The sequence below is a fragment of the Lynx canadensis genome, chromosome D1 (assembly GCF_007474595.2).
Source record: "Lynx canadensis isolate LIC74 chromosome D1, mLynCan4.pri.v2, whole genome shotgun sequence".
NCBI classification, from domain to species: domain Eukaryota; kingdom Metazoa; phylum Chordata; class Mammalia; order Carnivora; family Felidae; genus Lynx; species Lynx canadensis.
The window spans coordinates 113,478,058-113,499,587 of NC_044312.2; the positions used below are offsets into that span (position 1 = coordinate 113,478,058).

The 21,530-nt window shown below is 65.1% G+C and overlaps 2 protein-coding genes across 7 annotated transcripts in view; both read left to right on the forward strand.

The window, feature by feature from the left end:
• CARS1 (cysteinyl-tRNA synthetase 1) overlaps nt 1-15,161 on the forward strand; it is a 44,517-nt gene extending 29,356 nt beyond the window's left edge. For 3 of the 5 annotated variants that reach the window (XM_030333096.2, XM_030333098.1, XM_032594951.1), the window contains 13 exons: nt 140-252; nt 618-746; nt 1,167-1,296; nt 1,405-1,508; nt 1,948-2,045; nt 2,183-2,372; nt 2,798-2,866; nt 5,102-5,183; nt 11,752-11,832; nt 12,388-12,455; nt 13,818-13,877; nt 14,223-14,306; nt 14,844-15,161. In XM_030333096.2, the coding sequence (XP_030188956.1) occupies nt 140-252; nt 618-746; nt 1,167-1,296; nt 1,405-1,508; nt 1,948-2,045; nt 2,183-2,372; nt 2,798-2,866; nt 5,102-5,183; nt 11,752-11,832; nt 12,388-12,455; nt 13,818-13,877; nt 14,223-14,306; nt 14,844-14,978 (1,343 nt within the window). In that variant the 3' untranslated portion in view covers nt 14,979-15,161. Of the gene's footprint in view, nt 1-139; nt 253-617; nt 747-1,166; nt 1,297-1,404; nt 1,509-1,947; nt 2,046-2,182; nt 2,373-2,797; nt 2,867-5,101; nt 5,184-10,022; nt 10,604-11,751; nt 11,833-12,387; nt 12,456-13,817; nt 13,878-14,222; nt 14,307-14,843 lie in introns of those variants that run through there. The other 2 variants (XR_003972452.1, XR_003972451.1) reach the window with 2 other exon arrangements.
• A 4,822-nt stretch (nt 15,162-19,983) lies between these two features.
• NAP1L4 (nucleosome assembly protein 1 like 4) overlaps nt 19,984-21,530 on the forward strand; it is a 47,700-nt gene continuing 46,153 nt past the window's right edge. Inside the window, exon 1 of one of the 2 annotated variants that reach the window (XM_030333099.1) lies at nt 19,984-20,080. The gene's annotated coding sequence lies outside the window, so the exon portion shown is untranslated. The remainder of the gene's footprint in view (nt 20,081-21,530) is intronic. The other variant, XM_030333100.1, reaches the window with a different exon arrangement.

The following is a 21,530-nucleotide window of genomic DNA, read 5'->3' on the forward strand; positions in this document are numbered from 1 at the left end:
TGCCGTGAAGCCGCAGCACCGGCCGAGGAAAGCCGCGCAAACCAGAAGCGTCGGCCAGCCGCTCCCAGCGGGGGCCCCGCGGCGACACTGGTCCGCCCGCCGGGCAGCACCGGGTGAGCTGCTTCCCTCGTGTCCGCAGGTGACCTGAGCGTCTCGGCAGACCGCCTGAGTGAGAAGCGGTCCCCCAATGACTTCGCTCTGTGGAAAGCCTCCAAGCCCGGCGAGCCATCCTGGCCGTGCCCGTGGGGAAAGGTGGGCCCCTGGGAAGGGGTGGGGCTGCGGTGACGGCGGGACCCGTGGCCTTTGACTCTGAGTGTTACCCGCTCCTGGAGATGAGTCCACTGTCTGATGTCCCCTGTGACAACAGTGCCCCTGGCCCAAGGCTGCGGGAGGGGTGTAGACGTCTGCTTCTGGTCGAGTGCTGGGCGGCTCTGGGGGTTACATGAGCCTTACTTGGCCTCCACGGCCTGCCGTGGGCTCCCCTGAGTTTTTCACGTGTGGAACATAACCCCTGTTCCAGTAAGGCCCAGAGATTTGGAGGCTCATGAACGCTGGGGTAACTGAAGGCCCGCACGCAGAGGGCTGGCCATCGGTCACCGGGTCATCTCGGTCCCTAGGGGCGTCCGGGATGGCACATCGAGTGCTCGGCCATGGCAAGCGCTCTCCTGGGAGCCTCGATGGACATTCACGGAGGGGGCTTCGACCTCCGGTTCCCCCACCACGACAACGAGCTGGCCCAGTCAGAGGTGGGCAGAGGCCGGGGTTGCTGTTCCGGTTGGGGGGCCTCGAGTTCTCCCTGCGGGGGAGGAAGAAGCCGAGGGCACTGCCAGCGGGGTGCTGCGTGGAGCCTGATTTCCACATCAGGGTCTTGCCGGTGGAATTTGAACCCTAGTTGTCGGGTCCGATTTCCCACCTGAACAGCCTGACCTTGGACAACAGACAGGCCTGGGGCGGTCGCGGTGGTTACCTCTTGCATCGTTGGTCGAGGGCCGTCCCTTGGGCCCCCGTTCCCCAGCTGGAAAAGGCAGCCCCCCCTGTTCTGCATCGCGGGGGGCACAGAGTGCTCACGGAACCTGCCCCTGCCCCTGCCCCTGCCAGCAGCTGCCTCGTGTGCCCGACCTTGCTCCCTCCGCCCCCCCCCCCCCCCCCCCCCCCCCCCCGAGCAGGCCTACTTCGACAACGACTGCTGGGTCCGCTATTTCCTCCACACGGGCCACCTGACCATCGCGGGCTGCAAGATGTCCAAGTCGCTCAAGAACTTCATCACCATCAAAGACGCCTTGCAGAAGCACTCAGGTAAGAGCTTGGCCTCTCCCAGAGACCCGAGCGCCCCTCTGGTAGGGTGCGCGACGGCGGTGGCTGCTCGGGAGGGTGGGGGGACCGCTGAGCCGTCTCCTCCCCCAGCGCGGCAGCTGCGGCTGGCCTTCCTCATGCACTCGTGGAAGGACACGCTGGACTACTCGAGCAACACCATGGAGTCCGCGCTTCAGTACGAGAGGTTCATGAACGTGAGTGCCCACCTCCCCCGGGGCGGGGACGCCTCGGCTCGGCCGCGGCGGGACCGCGACCGCCCCCCCTCGCCCCCGGTGGAGGACCGGAGACTGGCGAGGGCAGCCTCGCCCGGGGCCGCCCAGCCCCGTGCCCCCTTCCCGAAAGCCCTGGCGCCCGCTGGCATCAGGAGCGCTCGTGCGTCTTGTCTCCGTGCGGCACGTTTCGCTCGGACCCGTGGCGTCGGCCGGACCAGCGTCTCAGGCTAACACCGGGACGCGTTTCCGTCTCCAGGGAAAACCTTTCCCCGTCTCGGCCGGCCCTGGGGTGGTGCCGGCACGCCGTGGCTCCCCAGATCATACCTGAAGGAGATGTGCTTCCCTCCAACAGCCTCTCCTGGGCGCTTTCCCGGAGGGCAGAGGTTTCTAAATGCCGTTAAACGGAACTTTCTGACTTTAGGAGTTTTTCTTAAATGTGAAAGACATCCTCCGAGCTCCTGTTGACATAACCGGTCGGTTTGAAAAGTGGGAAGACGAGGAGTCGGAGCTGAACAAGAGGTAGGAGGGAGACGTGCCTCTGGGGCCGGGCAGCCGTCGCTCCCGTGTGCGCCAAACCGCCCCCGGGGCGCGCTGCCCCCGCGGGGGTTCTTGGCAGTGTGTCCATCGGCTGACGTTCCTGCCTCCTCTTAACTCAGCTTTTACGACAAGAAGACGGCGGTGCACGAGGCCCTCTGTGATAACGTCGACACGCGCACGGTCCTGGAAGAGATGCGGGCTCTGGTCGGCCAGTGCAACCTCTACATGGCGGCCCGGAAGGCCGCGAGGAGGAGGCCCAACCGGGCTCTGCTGGAAAGCATCGCTCGGTACCTCACCCACATGCTCAAGGTAGGCGGCTCCCTGGAGGCACAGGCCGCCGTGTGCTCGCCGGGCTGTGTGCACGCAGGCGGTCAGGCCCCGGGCGGCACAGCGAATCGTGGGCTTCGGAAGCCGAGACCCGTCCCGTCCTTCGCTCCCGCTGCGCTCCTGCGCCTCAGAAAGCACTTGCGTGCAGCTGCCCTCCGTGCTCACACGTTCTGGGGTCGGCCTCCTTGCCCTTCCGGCCCCCTCTTGCCCAGTGGCCTCACCGAGAGCGGGCCGGAGAGGGCAGGGGAGGGGGGCACCCTCGGGCCTGGCATCTCCCTCCGCCCAGCGAGGCCGTCTGCACCGCCTCCCCCTACCCGTCTGCAGCAGCGTGTTTCCTGGACCCCGATCTCCGTGGGCCGCCTCTCGGGACCTCTTTACACACTCCCGCACATCGGTTTCTCTTCCAGGTCTTTGGGGCCATAGAAGAGGAAAGCTCCCTGGGATTCCCGGTCAGAGGACCTGGGAGCAGCCTAAATGTGAGTATAAGTGCACCTGGCGCAGAGAAGCCCCCTCCCTTGGGTCGCCCCGCCCCCCGGGAAGCGTGCCCATCCAGAGGAGCACGCTCTCACCCTCCACACCTGCTCCGTGCCTTCCTTGTTCCCCCTCCTTGGCCGAGCCTGTGGACATTTGGAGACCCATGTTGGGTCCCACCTGCGCTGGACCTTCTGGACTGAGCCCCGGGTCACGCCTAGGCCTGGCTGGGAGAATTGAGCAGTCAGCTACCCCAGTGCGTGTGCAGGGGCAGCCGGGGCCTTGCTCCCGGCCGTTTGTCAGGGAACCGCGCTGCCGTGCTGTGTGAGGTGGTCCCGGGAGAGCAGGCTAGCTGGGACAGTCTCTGAAGAAGCCGCAGCCACACGGCCCGGGTTCACAGGCACTCACGTCCTTGCTCGTGTGGATCAGATCCCACGCTGGTCCGCGCGTCTGATGGGGAGAAGGTTCAGCAGAAGCAGCTGGTGTCACCCTTGTGTCTGGGAGCCGCTGCGCTGCGTGGTGACTGACTCTCCTGGAGTGTGTGCCTTCAGGCTCATGTCAGAACTGCTTCCACGCCCCACCCCTGCTCCGGAATGATCCCTGTGGTTTGATTGGAATGCGCGTGTGTAGATATTTAAATAGAACTTGAATGAAAACAGGAACCAAGTACAGGGCGGAAGGGCAAAACCTCTTTAAGATTGTTTCGTGATAGCGGCTGGTGTGAAAACTCTTTCCTTCAGGGGGAGCTTGGAGGTGTTTCCCCGAGAACTGACTTCAGAAGGCCTGCCTGAGCCCCGGGCCTTCATCTTTTTTGACGCTTTTCAGAAAAGGAAACCTACAAGCTGCTTTGTTCTCTTGTGTCAGTGATACCAGATTTTTTTTATTTCCCAGGGGAAAAAAAAAAAAAAACTTCCTACATTAGAGACCATCCGCTTTCGAACTTAAAAATACTTCTTTTTTTAAAGTTTTTAGTGTTTATTTATTTATTTTTTTTTGAGAGAGAGAGAGAGAGAGAGCGAGCGCGCGCACGAGCAGGGGAGGGCAGGGGGAGAGGGAGACACAGAATCCGAAGCAGGCTCCAGGCTCTGAGCTGTCAGCCCAGAGCCCGACGCGGGGCTTGAAGCCACAAGCCGCGAGATCGTGACCTGAGCGGAAGTCGGACACCTAACCGACTGAGCCACCCAGGCGCCCCTTAAAGATACTTCTAAATGCGGTGGTGGTGTGGGAGCCTTTCCAAGTGACCTCAGCGGGCCCTTTGGGATAAGCAGCCCCAGGGAACGAGCCGGGTGAGCTGCCAGGCCACAGGGCCGGGCGTGCACTTTACAGCACTTGAAGGGTGTGCACCTGCTCCAGACCTGAGTTGTTGTGGGAGCAGGGAGGACCGCTGGGGCCCGCCTCCTCCAGTCGCACCCCCAGGCGTGCTGGCTGAGGCCCCTGCCCCTGTGCCCCGAGGCTCACCACAGCTGCCTCAGCCTGGTGGAGATAAAGACCTAAACACCCAGAAGCCCGGCCCCTCCCCTGCAGGACGGCCACGCCCCAGCCTGGGTGCGGGAATGGGCCTGGAGAGGCCTGGCCAGCTTCCGCGTTTACTGGTCATTGCTTGGGTTACCGAGCCGCCGAATGACTTAATGAGGAGGCAGGGAGAGACCTTGCTCAAAAGCCTGCTAGAAAAATACGAAAGCTGTAACAGAAGCGGTTTTGATAAAATCACTGTTTCTTTGGTTCGGGTTCTGCCGTCGTCGGCTTCCCTTCCTTGGCGGGCTTTGCGTTCCGTGGCCGCCTCCGTGGTGCTGCGGGGAGTGCGCCGTGGAGCGGGTGCGAGCGCGTGTGGATGGTGGACGGTCCTCAGAGGCGCTGGCTGGCCTCGCACAGGAGCGCGTGTGGCCGCAGGTCCCAGCCCAGGGGGACGGCGGCGGCCTCTCCGAAGGCAGCCCATCTTGCAGACTCACCTGGGTCGAACCGTTTCGCTGTGAACACGGGTGTTTCTTAACAAGCGTGTGTCTGGCCTGGGACGGAGCTGCTCCCTCGAGTGGTTGAGCGGTGCGGCTTGTGGAGCCCGTCCGGCCGGACTGGAGGGGAGGCTCTCTGCCGGGCCCCGGCTCCCGCCGTCCACACGGGGCCCCGGTCGTGGTAGCGGAGCCACGGGCAGCGTGCAGGCGGCCCGACTCCGTAGCGCGTGCTGAAGCCCGTCCTCAAGTACGGGCCGAGCTGGCCTCTGAGCGAAATCGTTCTCTCCGCAGCTCGAGTCCACGGTCATGCCCTACCTGCAGGTGTTGTCGGACTTCCGAGAAGGCGTGCGCAAGATCGCCCGAGAGCAGAAAGGTGAGGTTCCTCCTGGCCCGGCGGGGGCGAGCTCGGGCGTTAGCACGGCGCCCCCAGTCGTGACAGCCACGTCGTCTCTAGCTCCCAAGTGTCCCCGCGGGGCAGGACAGCCGGGTGAGGGCGGAGCCTCCCGGGAGCTGCCAGGCCGGGTCGCCTCTCCGCCCTTGCCGAATCGGCGGCCCGGGGCTGCCAGGCTGAGCTCACACTCACCTGCCTGGCTCAAGGCTCGGCATTTCACGGAGTGGAAAGGAAAGCGGGAAGGTTTGAGCCTCGCCGGGGTCGTGCTGGACTCGCTCACCTCACCGGAGATGCCTCCTGTCACCTCTTGTGCTGTGCTGCCTCCCCAGGCCTTTCTGTGCTGGGAAGTCCCACCTGGAGCTCATCTGGCCGCCACCCCCGCAGAGCGGGTCCCGGCAGGGTGTCCTGCGGGTGGAGCGGGCAGAGGGCCCAGCGGCGTGGCCTGGCCAGGGAGCCGCTGGAGGAAGCAGCCCCGTGAAGGGGAATGAGCAGGCCTGGGCCTGTGCCGGGGAGGGCAGAGCGAGAGGGCGGGAGGGCCTCCCCCCCCCCCCAGCCCCCGAGGCCACGGGCCCCTCTGGGAGGAGCCGGGATCTGACGGTGCTTTTGTGGGGAGCAGAGGGCTTTAGGCCGGGGCCATGGCGTTTGGACCAGTTGAATAAGCAGGGTCCCCTGTCTCTAACACCTGGCCCTCACGCCGTTTTAAAGCAGCTGAAAAGCGGGTGGACGTTCAGGTCCTGTGCTGACTTGTCCGACAGCATTGACAGTGCTGGTGTCTCGGGTTTGGGGGTGACTGTTCTTGTCGGGGGGCCGTGCAGCCTGGGCATTTCTGCCCCCCCCCCCCCCCCCCCCGGCTGTACGGCATCCTTCCTGGCAGGTGCTGGGGAAACAGGGCCGTGGGAGGCTGAGCACGGCAGCCCTGACCAGCCACGTCCCTGCTCAGGCCCTGAGAGCGGTGCCCGTCGACCGGCTTGGGGGACGGTTCGGTGTTGCTTTTCCTCGGCCGCTTCTTCCTGCTCTGTTACGTTTGTTGCTCTGGTAGATGGACAAGGCCAAGTGGCCAGTCAGGACGGGGGTCGTTGTGTGTATGCTATATTGCTTTCCCCACCTGCTGTGCTGTGCTGTGCTGTGCGACCCTAAGGCTCAGGTGGCTAGAGAGGTCATCCTACCCGAGGCGATGACCTGGGACGCACAGACCTGGGGCCCTGCGGATAGGGAACCTTCCGTGAGCCAGAGACCCGGGGCCTGTGGACCTCGGTCCGCAGATGGGGAAAGCCTTCCGGGCCGAAGGCGGCATCACCCTTGTCCCTACCCCATCTCCCTCCCGACCCGACAGCAGCAGCAAGTGCTGAGTTTTTGTTTGTCGAGCACCTTGGGCTGGCCGTGGAGACAGGGTGAGAGGCTCAGGGTAGGTCCTGGTTCATTCCCTCGGCCAAGTCTCCCAGGTCCAGGCGCTCGCCTGACACAGGAGTAGGAGACAGTTTCCCCAGTAAAGGGCCAGAGCTCAGCCCTGGCCGGGAGGGATGGGGTGTGGGGGTGTCTGACCAGGAGAGGCTTGGGAAATTGGGAAGTCAGAAGAGCAGGGATGGGCCTGTGGTCAGAGCTCGGCGGGGGGCCCGGGGTGGGGGTGGGGGGGACAAGAGCCGTTTCCCCCTTGTGTTTTCATTTTTGGTAAAAGATGCGTAACGTAAAATTTATTGTCTTAACCACGTGCAGGTGTGCCGCTCAGGGGCATTAGGCACATTCCTGCTGTTAAGCACCCGTCCCCACCATCCTCTCCAGAACCTTCCATGCTCCCAAACTGACCCTCTGTCCCATTAAACGCTAACCTCCGTCCTCTGTGCCGGCCGTGGTGCCCACCGTTGCACCTTTGCTCTCTATGAACTTGGTCCCTCTGAGGACCTCATACACGTACAATCCTCAGCACTTGTGCCTCGGTGACAGCACCTATCACTCGGTGTCATTGACGTCTTCCAGGTCCATCTGTGTCCCAACAGATGCCACGGTGTCAGTCTCCCTCCTTTTTGAGGCTGGGTAATACCCCCTGTGTGCTTGTCACATCGTGTTCATTCGCTCGTCCTTTGGGGGATTCCCACGGCCTTTTGTGTCCCCTCCCGAGCCCTCCCTGTTCCGTGCCCGCTGTTTTCCTCCTGCCTTCAGCCCTGACGGACGCCCCCTTCCTGTGGGCCCGGGCTCCGTGGACTCTGAGCCCCATGCCAGGAGGGGCCCGCGAGGGAGGTGCCGGTAGGGGTCTTGGCTCTGGGTTCGCACCGGCGGCGGGGGGGGGGGGGGGGGGGGGGGGGGGCGTCTCGCTCTGGGTTCGTACAAAATGCTTCTGAGCCGTTGCTCGTTCACGGAGGACCGCGACAGAAACCCTCTTTTTCTAGAATCTGCTGCTGTCGGAGCCCCTTAGAGTGGACAGGGCCGCGAGGTCCTTGTGGCTGGCACACTTGGCCGGGGTGCCCCGGGCTGTACCCAGGGAGGCCCGTCTTTTCTGGGCCCTCGAGTGGCTGTGGGCTGTCTCCTCCCTGAAAGAGCGGTGCCGGGGGGCCGAGCCTGTGTGGTCGCACCCTTGGGAGCGGCTCTCCTGCGGCTGCCCTGCCGCTCAGGGCTCAGTCACGGCCGCGCCCTCCCTGCACCCCTTCTCCACGTGACAGCCCTGCCCAGTCCGGGTCCCGCCCCAGCCCCAGGCTCGGCAGCCAGGCCGCAGCTCCGCTCTGGGGACGTCGCAGGCAGTGCGGCGGGGCCTCTCCCGGAGTCCCGGCCGTCGTGCTGTCTGCGCCCCGTCCTCCCGCCTGTCCCCAGCCACCCCGGAGGCAAGGCCCCTCTCTGCTTCTCTTATAAGGTCACGTTAGCCGTGGAGACCTGGTGCTTCCAGACGCTTAGTTTAAGAATGGTTTATCGAGGGGCGCCTGGGTGACCCAGTCGGTTGGGCGTCCGACTCTTGATGTCGGCTCAGGCCGTGACCTTAGGGTCGTGGGATCGAGGCCCCGTTGGGCCCTGTGCTGAGTGCGGAGCCTGCTTGGGATCCTCCGTCACCGTCTCTGTCTGTGCCCCTCTCCTCAACTTGCACACTCTCTCTAAAATTACAAAGAAAACCCATTTTTTTCTTTAAAGAATGCTTTGTCGAATTCCTCAAAAGTATCCAACCAGACTTTTCCTGTTTTTTAAGAATAAAAAAACTTAGGCAAAATTCACACGAGTAAACCCAGCTGCCGTTAAAGTGAACGAGTCCGCTGGCCTTTCGCGCTTCCCGTGTCGTGCAACCGTGCTCGGCCTCCTTCTGGTTCCCACACGTTCCCACCGGCCGCAGGAGCAGCCGTGACCCGTGAGCCCCCGGCCCCCACCAGCCTGCCTTCCGTCCCCGTGGCCTGGGGTGGCCTGGGCCCCGCACGCCTGTCGGCCCGGAGGCTTCTTTTGCCTCACGGAGGGTCCCCCACGTTGCAGCGTGTGTGGGGCGGCATTCCTCATGCGGGCGGGACGGAACGCCCCCGAGTGCACGCGCCACGCCGTGTCTGTTCCGCTGCTGGCGGACTTCCGGGCTGTTCCCACCTCGTGGCTGCTCGGGACACGCGGTACAAGCGTCTGGTTGGGGACGGACCTAGGAGTGGAGTCGTGGGGGTCCCGTGGCTGCTGCACGTGTGACTTTGTAAGAACCACCAAGCTATCCCGCAGTGGCTGCGCGGTTTCCTGTTCCCGCCAGCCGTGGGGGGTGGGGGGGTGGGGGGGAGTTCCGATGTCTCATCAGGGCCACTCGTTGCCCCTGGCTGCACGAAGGCGATGGCCACCCTCCAGCCCTCCTAGCAGGGGAGGGGCCCTCTCACGGGCACGGTTCCCCGAGGGCACTTGATGTCGACCACCTTTCCCCGGGCTTCTCGGCCACCTGTGCATCTTCTCGGGGGTGGGGGGGGGGTGGGGGGAGGGGTCCCTTTCGGCCCTGCGCCCCCGTGCCTCTCATTGGGCCATTCGTCTTACCTTGGCGACTTGTGGGACCCCGGGGCCTGGTCAGCACGTGACTCAGAAGAGGGCGGAGGAGAAAGCCAGCCAGGGGGGTCCGAGCTGTGTGCACAGGGCAGGTCTCGCGTGGGGGTGATGGCTGCTGTCCTCAGCTCTGCGGAGCCACCCCCCTCCCCCCCCCCCGCCAGGCGGCTGGTGGCGGTGAGCGCGGGCCCTGGCTCGCTCTCCTTCCAGGTCCAGTCAGCTTGGCTCAGCGCCCGGCCCGGGGTCCACTGTCCTCACGGTGCCAGGGCAGGGCAAGGGCAAGGGCAGGGAGCAAGCGTGAAGGGTGTCGTTGCATCAGCCGTGCCGGGGAGGCTGAAAGGGCTCTTCTCCAGACTGGCATCCGGAAGAGGGAATCTGCCCCGGGGGTGGCCGTGCTCGTGGGCAGGGGCCTCGGAAGTCCTCTGAGATCACAGAACCGCCGCCCGTGCGTCACCTGTCCTTTCGGCAGTGCGCGAGCCTGTGGGCCGGGGTCAGGGCGGCAGAGAGGGACGAGGCGGAGTGCGAGTGCAGGCTGTGGGCACGCCGGGCCGGCACGGGGGCAGGGGCAGGGGTGGGGGGGCGGCACGCGGTTTCCCGCACAGGTGCTCTCACGGGGGCGCGGCCAGGGCACGCAGAACCCCTTGGGCCTCGGGGTGCCGGCGGGTGCGGGGGGAGGGCGGCGGACTCGGCAGACGCCGGCCGTGGTGCATCCGCGAGACGAGGCCGGGCCCCGGCACGCCTGTCCCGACACCGGAAGACGCTCGCTCTGTGTTCTGTGACCGTTAGACCTTTTCCGAGACAGACGTGCCCGTAACAGCCCAGCTCCCGCGCTGATTTCCGCAGGTGCGGGCTGGGCCAGCCGGGGACTTGGTGGGCGTGGCGGCTGGGCCAGGCGGCCTTCTGGGAGCGTGAGCTGATCCGGCCCGGGACCTGGCTGTGAACGACAGAGTGTCCCGGCGCCACCAGCAGGGATGGCAGCACGTGCCCGCTTCACAGACGTGAACGTCGGCCCCGCCTGGCAGGCGGCTGGTCCCAGGTACCGGCCGACCCGCGGGGGCTGTCACTGCGGCTGAATGTCCTTCACGGAGGTCAGGTCCTCACGGCGGAGCTCCTGAGCGAGGCGCTCTTCTCCTCCAAGGCAGACGGACTGCTTCTCCCTGCCGCCTCATCCCCGGCACTGAGCCTCCTGGGAACAGGGCCTCTCTGGCCGCCGGGCTCGCCCTGCGACCGCTGCCGCAGAACCGTAAAGGCCGCCGTCCCCGGCCTGGAGGGAGCGAGCCTGTGGTCATTGGCTCTGCCTCTGGGACTCACAGAGACTGACACGGAGGTTTGAGAACGTCTGAACCCGCAGGGACCGTCCACTGAGGTCTGAAGGCCACGTCGGTGGCCACCTCACTCCTGCCCACTCCGTCTGCTGGGTCGGGGTGTGTGTGCTCTTTCTTCGGGGCGTCACTTCAAAGCCAGTGGGACGGCGGGCTCTGTACCTCCTCCTGGACTTCCCGGGCCCTCTGCTCACTCTGGCCCATGCCTGGGGGTGGGCTGAGGCCTGGCCAGGAGCGGCGTGCCCGCAGTGGATGGAGCTGGTGCTCGAGGCAGGGTCACCCGCACCTGTGCCTGTCCCCCAGGCCTGCGGCCCTCCTGCACCCCTCGGCTGGGCCTCCCGCATCGCTGAGAATGCCGGCAGCTCTGGGGTCCGCCCCAACCTCCAGGCCCGTTTCCGGCTCTTGCTGGTGGGGGCTTGGAATCTTGTGGAGTCCCGAGGACGTGTGGAGGGCGGGGGAGCGTGTGGACGGGAGCACGTTTCACCACGAGAACAAGGGGGAAATGGGGGAGCTGGGGGAGCCTAGACTCGTCACCGCTGGGCCTGCCCCGGGCCTGACTGCGATGTGAAGAGTGCAAGGAGCCTTTGCAGGACTTGTGGGTGGCCTTGGGTCCCTGGGTCCTGGAGTGTGGAATATGGCGCTGGGCTGCAGGGGCTCAGCACTCCCGGATGCCTTCCCGGTTGGCCAGGTGCTTGGGGTGGCTTATTATTTTTCTTGTGTTTTGTTTTGTTTGTTTTGTTTTGTTTTGTTTTAATATTTAAGAGAGAGAGAGTGAGAGAACGAACGAGCAGGGGAGGGGCAGAGAGAGAGGGAGACACAGAATCGGAAGCGGGCTCCGGGGTCTGAGCTGTCAGCACAGATCCTGACACGGGGCTCAAACCCACGAACCGTGAGATCCTGACCTGGGCCGAGGTCAGACGCTTAACTGACTGAGCCCCCCGCCAGGCGCCCCTCCGGGCCTCTTTTCTGTTCAGGGAAACCTAGTTTCCCTGGGCCAGCTGCCCACCTGGCTTGGGGAGGCCCTGACCTTGCCCTGCTCAGAGTCCCTGGGACCAGCCCGTGTGTGTCTTCAGACAGCACCTGCCTCTGATCGGCGTCCTAGGGCAGGGCGCAGACCGTGGCCACCCTTGGCAGCGGCCCCGTTCGTGCCAGGCCTGGGCTCCCTCTGCGGCACTCAGGAAGGCGCCCGTCCGCCGCGTCCTGGGCGCGCCTCGTGTCTGGTCTGACTGAGCTGCTGTCTTTGTCCATAGTCCCTGAGGTCCTGCAGCTCAGCGACGCCCTGCGGGACGACATCCTGCCCGAGCTCGGGGTGCGGCTCGAAGATCACGAAGGTGGGTCCCCCTGGCTGCTTCTGGGGACCCGTCGTAAGGAGCTTCTGGGGTGGTGGGTGGGCAGGAGGGAAGGAGGCTGGGTGGGGGGCTGTTTTTTAAAAAGTTCTGGGACAGGGTCAGAGGACGCTGGGGTTTTACAGGAGGAGGGGTTCCCGGAGTGGTGCCCCCGTGGCCCCTGGGGGCCGGCCTTGTAGATTTGTGGTTGTGGCCGTCGAGGACACCTCCTGCGTTTGACCGGCGTTTCAGCGGCTAGGCCACCGGCCACCCCTGCTTGTTGTCTGTCACTCGGGAGACAGCCTATGGGATTGTCCTCCGGTTTCACTGTGTGTCTTCCGACTTAGTGGGGGTTTGGGCTTGACTATTGGCAGATTATTAGATTTTAAAACACTGAGGGGACCTGTCCTATCTTATGACCTCTGGGCTTTCCATCACGAGCGGCAAGGCCTTCCCGCGTCACAGTTAACGTTGAGGCCGTTGAAGCGAGCGGCGAGGGGGCGCGAGGGCCGCGTGGGCGGCGTGGAGGCCGGGCCCCGTCTCACAGACTTGGCTTTTCAGGGCTGCCGACCGTGGTCAAGCTGGGGGACAGAGAGACCTTGCTGAAGGAGAGAGAGGAGAAGAGACGGGTGAGTGGTGCTGGAGCCTCTGCGGACTTACGGGGACACGAGACCAGCGGCGTTCGTGTGTTCTGTGCTGCGCCAGCTCCTGTGCTAAGGCCCCGTGGCTGCGAGTGTCAGGGGGAGACCTAATTGCGTGTGGCCGCCGGGCGATCCAGTGACGGGAAGGTCTGCCTTCTAAGGAAGGACCCTCTTCTTAAAAAGCTCCTCCCGGGGTTTGAGGGAGAATAGGTCCCTTTCAGTAAAGCGCAGCTGACGTGTTGGGCTGTACCTGCCCCCACGGAAGTGCCGTCCCCTTTGTCCCTGAGGTGGGACCCGCCAGTCACCCCTCCATCTGCCCAGGAAGCGGGGGGGCGGGGGCCGGGGGGCCGGGCGCGCGGTTCACGGGGCGAGGGGGCGAGGAGCCAGGGCAGGTTCTCGATAGCTGGCCTCCCCGATCCCCCCGTGTCCGCCCCGTCCCGTGGCCCAGCCTCGTGTCCCATCCCTGCGGGCCGGGCCGGGAAGCAGACGCGTCAGCCTACCGCTCTGCTCCGCTGGCGCTCTGCCCGTGCAGGTGCTCGTGGGGCACAGAGGCAGACGGCGGCTCTGCTGAGGGCGGCAGGGGGGCGGCCCCGCCTGCTGCTGCTCGCGCTCGCCGCGGCCCCGGGTGCAGCTTTCCGTAGCGCCACTGCCCGCTGCGCCGGCCCTCCCCTGACCTCGCCCCGTCCCACGGTCGTCTGCCCGGGACCCCCCCCGCTTCTCTCTGGCCCCACGCTTGCCTTTACCCAGCCGCCCGCCTGAGAACCCCAGATTCCAAGACGGTCTCATGACTCAGCTCCCCAAACCTGCCCTTCCCTCCTATCGGTGGCGGCACAGCCGGGGCCCTGCGCCTGTCCTCGCGGGCACCACCCGACACCCGGGCCCGGGGACCCCCTCCCCGCCCCTGCTCCCAGGCCGCCCCCCCTCGGCCCTGCGCTGACGCAGGCTACGGGTGGGGGTGGGCTTCCGGCCTCCACCTGCCTCCTGCAGGCCCCTTCCCTGGCCCAGGCCCTGTGTCCTGGCACCCGCTGCCCTGTACCTCCCCGCCCCCCACCCTCTCTGGGCCCTCGCCATGCTGTCCCCGCTCACCCATCCGACAGAGCCCCCCAGCCGGGCTCGCTGCTCTGCTCCTGCCTTCGTGCCAGCCACACCCCGGACCTTGTCACCTGTGCCGGTTCGCGGCCCCTGGGCATCATCCCCGCGGGGAATGAACGAGGGCTCCCTGCTCCCTCCGTGGGTTGGGCCGGGTCACAGTCCAGGCGGTGGGGGGTGGCGGGCACTTGCTTTATTCCGCCTCCCACCCCCAGAGGCCCTGGGGCAGACTTGGCTCATGGGGCCCCTGCTCCCCCCTAGGCTGAAGAAGAGAAGAGGAAGAAGAAAGAGGGGGCCGCCAGGAAAAAACAGGAACAAGAGGTACCACGTGCCGTCTGTGCGGGGCCCGGGCTCTCCTGGGAGGAAGTGCACACTTTGACCCCGAGCCCTGCTCTCTGTGCCTCCCCGGGCCCAGCCGGGCCCACCCTGGCCTGCGCCCGTGCCCACCAGCGGCACCCTCCCGGGTTCCCGCTGCTGTGATCGTTCGGAACGAGCTTCTCGACGTTCCGTAGAAAAACCATGAAGCTCGGTGTTGGGTTGTCCCTCCTTTGACTCGCTCCACCCGCCTTCTGTCGCTCTCTGAACCCGGGGCTGGGCGGGAGTGATGCGAGGTCACGCCTTTCCCCTCGTGGGCTCGGCTGCGGTGACGGAGGGTCTGTGTTGCAGGCGGCGAAACTGGCCAAGATGAAGATCTCACCCAGTGAGATGTTCTTGTCAGAGACTGACAAATACTCCAAGTTTGATGAAAACGTAAGAAGCCCTGTTTTGTCTTTTCAGAACCTCGTTGGGCTCCTAAATGGTGGGGATCTCCAGCCTCGGGCGAGCGGCTATTCTGTCTGGGGCTCGGTCCGGGGGAGGCGCTATCCGGGGTCAGTGCCTGTGGCCCCTCGAGTCTCCCCCCCCGTGGCGGTGGCCACACTGAGTCGTGGCCTGGCTAAACCGAGACAAGGTGTCGCTCCCGAGCTGGCCGGGAACGCGACTCGGGAGGCGAGGGCGCTGTCCCCAGGGCTCCTCCTTCCGGCGGGGCTCGGCCGCTTTGCCGCTAGACCCTTGGGTCTTCCTTACCGGTTCTTATGCTTGGGCCGGTCCCATCAGGACTGCTGCCTCCAGAGGGAACAGTGGCCCTCGCCCCCGGGCGGGAGGAGGGCGCCCCCAGACCGGCCTCTCGGTGACTGGGGTTGGTGCGCCGTGGCGGGTACCCGCCCAGGCGCGTCCTAGCGCGAGTCTGTGAGCCCGGGAGCGGGAGTCAGGTGCGTGCAGGTGACCCCCCGTGCCCTCCGTCCCCAGGGTCTGCCCACACATGACAGCGAGGGCAAAGAGCTGAGCAAAGGGCAAGCCAAGAAGCTGAAGAAGCTTTTGGAAGCTCAGGAGAGGCTCCACAAGGAGTACCTGCAAATGGTTCAAAACGGAAGCTTCAAATGAAACAGCAGGGGACTCGGTTTTCACACCAAGCCGTCGGTGGCCTGACGGCTTTCTCTCTGCGTCCTTAGTGACACTGCCCCACGCTCGATGATGTTTACAGTGGCCCTCGGGTCCCAAATTGAGAATTGTGTTCACCTGCCGTCGTCGGCTCTGAGACTCCGTAATAAACTTTTCCAGGCAGCAGGGCTGCGCGTCCTCTGTGCCGCGGCCTGTCGCCCGCAGGCCCGGCCCTGGTGCGGAAGCGGCTCCGGGGCGCTTGCTCAGCAGGGCACGACTTGGCCGCGCCGCTCAGCCGGGAAATCTCTCCCCCTGCAGATCGCTATCGGCTGACCTCTGCGCGCCGGTGCATTTGGAGGTATTTAAGCGGGAGAAAGGCAGGCTCAGACTGGCGAGGCCGCTGACACCCACACAAAGGCCGCTCGGTCGGCCCCTCTCGTTCTGCTGAGCAAACACAGCGCCACGGCTCCGACCGCTGTCCCGCGCTCCGGGGGCAGCGAAGGGCTGGCTCAGCAGGGCGGGCCCCGGCCGCTGCCCGGATCCCGAAGCTGGCCGCGGAGATAAGGGGGTGGGGCGGGGAGGGCAGCCGTTTGTCGCCAGGTCCCAGCCGGGGGGAGTGGGGCAGAGCATCCCCGGCAGAACCCTGTCGAGGACGGTGCGGGCGGAGCCGGCTCAGCGCGGCTGCACACCTGCCAAGGCTGGGCACCTGCTCGGACCCGAGGGTGGTCGGTGCCGGGTGGTCAGGTCGGGAGACGCCGTCTCACGCAGCACTGACGGCAGCACCAGGCACCGTGGCCCCCGTGGGGCAGTTCGGGGACGTCCGCGTGTAGGCCCCCTCAGCCCTTACGCCTAGGGCCCCGCTGTGGGAAACCCGGAGAGACGCCCGCGCGCGTGCCGATGTGTGTGTGCCCCTCGCCGCAGCGTCCTTCCGGGGGCTGACCGTCCCCCGGGCACCCGGTGCTCCTCGGGGGCACCGCAGCCACGGGGAGCGCGGTGCCTCTGTGAGTATGAGAGCCGCCCTGATATGGAGGCACCGGGCCCTCCCACCTTGTACACATCTTACATGCAACCAAAATTGAACCAGAAAGAAAAGGCCCCAAGACAAAGTGAAACAAACTCGTTCCCGTTGTCTCCTGCCACCAAACTGCCCCAGAACTTGGTGGCTGAAAACAGCAGTCACCTCGTCACCATCTCTGGTGCTTCTGGGTTGGCCGGCCCACGGCAAGAGCAGGAACGGCCAAGCCAACCCTCTTCCCGGAGGCGAACAGCCCGAGGGCCTGGGATGGGGGCAGGGGGGCCGCTCACGATGAAAACGTCGCAAGGGCAGAGATGGGGCCTTCCGGAAACGGGTGTGAAATGGAACCCACATTCCTTCGGGGCTCTTGGGAAGCCTCTTGGATCCCCAAAGCCTGTGGTCCAGGGTGGGGTGGTGCCTTCAGGCACAAGCCCCCACATGCTGGGAGCCCTTTCAAGCTGAAGTGCTGAGACAGGGAGTTCACTGTCCCTGGGTGGCCGGTGGGACTGGGTGTCTTGGCCCAGGGACTGGAAGGGTGAGGGCAGATCCCTGACGGGAGGTGGGCAGTCGCAGGCCGCCTCCCCGGCCCTCCAGCACCGGGCTGGGCCTCAGCCCCTCGGCCCTGACACCGACTGGAGGCTCCAGAAACTCAAGGGCCAGGAGCAGTTGCCCCGCTGGGAAGCAGAGGGAGACCGCCCTGCAGGGGCCGTTCCTGATAGATGGCCAGCTGGCCCGGGAAGGGCGGGTTTTCCAGGAGAGACGTACCGGGTTGAGTAGTATCCCCCCGACCCCCGCTTCCGAATTCACGTCCACCCGGAACTCCGAAACGGAACTTATTTGGAAAAATCAGATTTTGCAAGTGTAATGGGTCAGATTAAGATGAGGTGACGCCGGAGTCGGGTGGGCCCTGAGCGTAACATGGATGGTGTCTTTATAAGAGGAGAGGCCCAGACACAGAGAGAAGGCCACGTGGCGACAGGAGTGACCCGGCCACGAGTCCAGGGCCACCCGGAGCCCCCAGCAGCTGGAAGTGGCAGGGAGGGTCCTCCCCGGGAGCCTCTGGAGGGAGCACGGCCCTGCCCACACCTGGATTTCAGACTTGTGTCCAGAACCGGGAGAGAAAACACGTCTGTGTTTAAGCCACGCAGTTCAGGGCACTTTGTGGTGGCAGGCCCCAGGAAACCCCCAGACGCATCGATTCTTGTACCTTTGTTCTCTGTGACAGAGAAACACGTTTACTATGACAATGTTTCATCTAAGTAAATCCATTCATGGGTGTAATGGGGGACAGAAGATAGCCACAGGGCAGGCAGGTGAAGAATGTTGCCTAATTTCACAATAGACACACAGGACGTTTTGCATGTTCCAAAGAGCCACTCCCCACGAGGTCAAGCGTATGGGACTCTTACTCCCATTTCTGCTGGGGAACCGGAGACCCAGTGCCCGAGATCTGAGAACAGGTCAGAGCCAGGCAGAGTGCTTGGGATGGCAGGGTTGCTTGGCGTCACTCTGAGCCTAGAGCCCTGCCTGTCACTCTCCCTAGCAGGTGACAACACTGAGTACATCCTGCCCCACGCATTACCCCCCGCCTCCAAATCTCTGCCACGCAAATGTGTGCACCTGCCCAGGGCTCACCTCCCGTGGGGATCTCACATGCCATCTTTAGGGACAAGAGCCACCCTGAGCTCTGCGTAGGTCCTCGAATGCACTGTGCCGACAGGGCCTTCCCTGCTGGCCCACTCTTACTGGCTCTCGGGTATGGGCTGGGGCACTGCTTCCTTCTGGAAGCCTGTTTGACACTTCCTCCTAACGGAGGGACCAGGGGGGAGGAGGCATGCGTGTAATCAGGTGCACATGCATCAGGGACGCTGGAAATGGGGAACTTGGTGGACATAAAGCAGGGAGAGGTGGCAGCAGCCGGGGGGGTGTTCAAGGCCAGCCTCTCAGGAGAGGTGACCACCCGGCTGGACTTAATGGACAGGCAAGAGCCGACGAGGAAAATGTGGAAGGAGAGGACTTTGAGATCATTCACCACCCCCCAAAAGTGGCCCGAGGGGTGGGCCAGTGGGTGTGGAAAACTGCAGGTGTGGACAGGTGGACTCTACCGTCCCTCACCTGGGCTGCTTTCTCCAGGCAGTGTCTGGGCCACCAGTGGACCCAGGAGTTAGCTCTTCTGGCCCCTCAAAGGGTGGCTCAGTACGCAGGCTCCACGGTGGCCGCTCCTGGTCAGTCTGGGCACCAGGGCCTGTGCGGGACCAGAGGTCATCTGGAGCCCGGGACAGGCTAAGTCGCTCGGAGGACAGACTTCTTGGGAGAGCCCCAGGTGACAGGCCCAGGGACCAACTCTAAGACCCCCCACCCTTGTCCTCGGGCACTTAGTCCCCTCCCCTGGCCAGGGTGAGTGGCGTCATCAGAACAGTGGACACCCGCCTTGGGCCATTTGCCTGCGTTGTCCCAACCCTCTGCTAGCTCTATGAAGCGGGTACTACAAGTGCCCGTGATGGACAGATGGGGAAACTGAGGCACAGGCTCTCTGTCAGGACCATCCAGCTAGAATTGGGAAGGTCACGGATCTGGCCCCAGGGGTCTCACCCAGGAACGCCCACCCACCCTTTGACTCTTGCTCTGTCCATGGCACAGCCCTCTGGCCAGGATGACTGACAGGACGCACCTTTGAGTGTGCTGCTGGCTGAATGGTGGCCCCCAAGAGATTCAGCCCCTAACCCCTGTACCTGTGCACTTGACATTTGGAAATAGGGTCTCTGTAGATGTTAAAATGAGGCCCTGATGTAGTCACTGCAGAGAACACAGAGGGACACAGGAAAGGCCATGTGAAGGTGCAAAGACTGGGCGGGTGGGGCGGGACATGGCTGCAGCCCCAAGAGCTGGAAGAGGCAAGAAGGACCCTCCCTTGGAGCCTTCGGAGGGAGCCCAGCCCCATGACACCTCGATTTCTGCCTTCTAGCCACAAGAGAATAATTCCTGTTGTGTTTTCTGAGCACCTCAATTCGTATACTTTGCTGCCACAGGAAATCAAAACAGCATTCTCAACGTGATACAGACAGAAAGCCTTCCGACACCCCTGGCCCTCCTTCCCACCCGCTCAGTGACCCCAGGAAAAGAGTGCACCACTACCTGCCCCACCTCCATCAGACCCCCAAGGACCAGGCACTGCTTACCCAACAACCATTTCTGAAAAGACGGACAAAATAACGCGACCCCCAACTGCAGGTGTAGCCCCTTAACGACGAGCCTCTGGAACCCCGGACCTGGGCATATGGCTATCCAGGCGCACTGTCCTCTTATTTCTTGTTAGGTCAATGCTGTTCTACAAATTGGCATGTGAGGAGCCCGTGGTGGGGACCCAGCCAGGCGGCAGGGCCGGCTCCCCTGGGCCTTCCTGGGACGGGAGTCGGGGGCAGCGCGCATCGCTCCCTCTCCCGCTGGTGGGCTCTGCCTCGGCCAGTGCCCGGCATACAGCCACCTTGCGCGCGCACGCGGAGGCGTGAGAAACAGGGAACCCCAAGTGCCAATCCCCGAGGCAGGGTGAGCCCTGGGATTTGAGGAGGGGACAGGCATGGACGCCGGGGGTCTGCGGGGACCGCGCGCGCGTTGCTGGAAGTGGCACCGAACTGGGGGGGAGTGGCCGCCGAACTGGTGGCGGGCTCGGGAAGGGGCTGGCCGGGGACCGGCGGCGGGCAACCGGCCGCAGCAGGTGCCCTCCATGCGTCCTCCGCGCGCCCCCGCCCCTTAAAGAGGCGGAAGGAATGCGGACCCGCGCCGCCGCAGACGACACACGCCCTCATTTGCGTACGGCCGGCGGGTCTGAGAGGGACGCAGCGCGGCGAACCCCGCCCCACGCCCTCTGATTGGTCGTCGCCGGCGGCGCCGAAGCGTCGTTGACTTGCGCCGAGGCCGCCCAACCACAGCCCGCTTTGCTCGAGGGGGGCGTGGCCAGAGGCCTCGGCCAATGGGAGGCGGTGTTGTTGGCGGCCACGGCGGCGCAGCCCCTGGAGCGAGCGAGGCCACCGCCGCCGCCACTGCCGCAGCCGCAGGAGGCGTGAGAAGCAGACGCGAGGCGCTCGGCCGGGTAACGGCGCGCCGGGGCGGCCGGAGGGTGGCCGGGGCCAGGACCGCTGGGGGCCGGGACGGCAGGGCGAGGTCCGGGGCCGCCGTGTGGACTGGCGGCGGCGGCAGGGGCGGGGCGGCGGCCGGGGCGGCGGGAAGGCCGGGGCGGGCGGCGGCGGCGGCGGGGAGGGCGGGGAGGCCGGGCGGGCGGCGGCGGCGGGGAGCGGGCGGACGCGGGTGACCCGCCCCGGCGCGGCCCTGAAGGTCAGGAGGCGCTTTGTTCCCGCGCGGCCCGTGCGGTGACCCCGAGGGGAGCGGCGGGCGCGCTTCCGCGGGGCCCCTTTGTTTTCGGGGCGCGGGCCGCCCGGCGGGGTGGTGTCTGCGGCGGGGCCGGGAGTGCCTGCGGCTGCGGGAAGTCGCCCTTCGGGACGGGGACGGGGACGGGACACGTCCCCAGCGGACGGCAAAGTTCCGAGCCTCTCTTCCTGCGTCTGTGCGTCTTTACCCGACTGCGCGGGGCTCCCTTTCGGAACGCGCTGTGTCCGTGCCGGCGGAGGGCCGTGTGGCGGCGGTAAGACGCCGGCGCCCGCAGGTCCCCCCGGTCCGCAGGTCCGCCGTCCGCGCCAGAGGGCAGCGCGAGGTCGCGGGCCATCTGCGGGGCGGGGGTCCTCGCCGGCCCGCTCCACTGGCCCCGGCAGCCCCTGCTTAGTCTCGCTGCGGGTGTGCGCGGCGCAGAAGGTGCAGGCGGCCGGACGTGAAAGTTGGAAAGTCGTCTTTGAGTCGCCGGCTTCCCACAGTGGTGCCGCTGCCTCTAGGTGACTAGCGATGGCTGTTGCTACACAGCGGGGACGCATCTGACCTCGTTGCACGTGTTGACTCATTGCCTAATAATCCGCTAGGTCGGGAGGTGGGTGCTGCTGTGCTCCCGGGGAGCTGCTGGGGGAACTCCGGGCCCTAGGAGGTCGGATCCAGCGGCCCGTCCGAGGTGACAGCTTGACTCGACGCGCCGTTGCCGCTCCTGGAGGCGGTTGGAGAAGTTGTAAGGAGGCCTTGGGTGTTGGTGATCGCGTGCGCCCAGCTGCAGTCTCGTTGCCGAGGGTTGAGCTGGTTGCCGGTTTCCAGCGAGAATTCTGGGGTCCTGACGATTGCCCAGTGCTTCCCCGGCTAGAGTCTGCGCGGTGTCTCAGGCTGCCGTTAGTGATGGCCGGTGCAGTAAATAGTCTGCAGGTGCCAAGTGAAGCGGACGGAGGCCAGGGGGCCGCTCCAGGGGCGTCTGTTCCGGGGGTGCAGTGGGACGTTGTCTGGCGGCTTCACTTGCAAAGGTGGCGTTGCCGCGGGGGGGGGGGGGGGGGGGAAGAAACCTCAGAACGTGAATTTTCTCGATTTACGAGTTGCTTTTTTACTTGTTTGGGGATAAGGAATTTTTTTTTTTTCTTTCCTCTTTTGAGGTTAATTATCCTGTTTCTTCCATT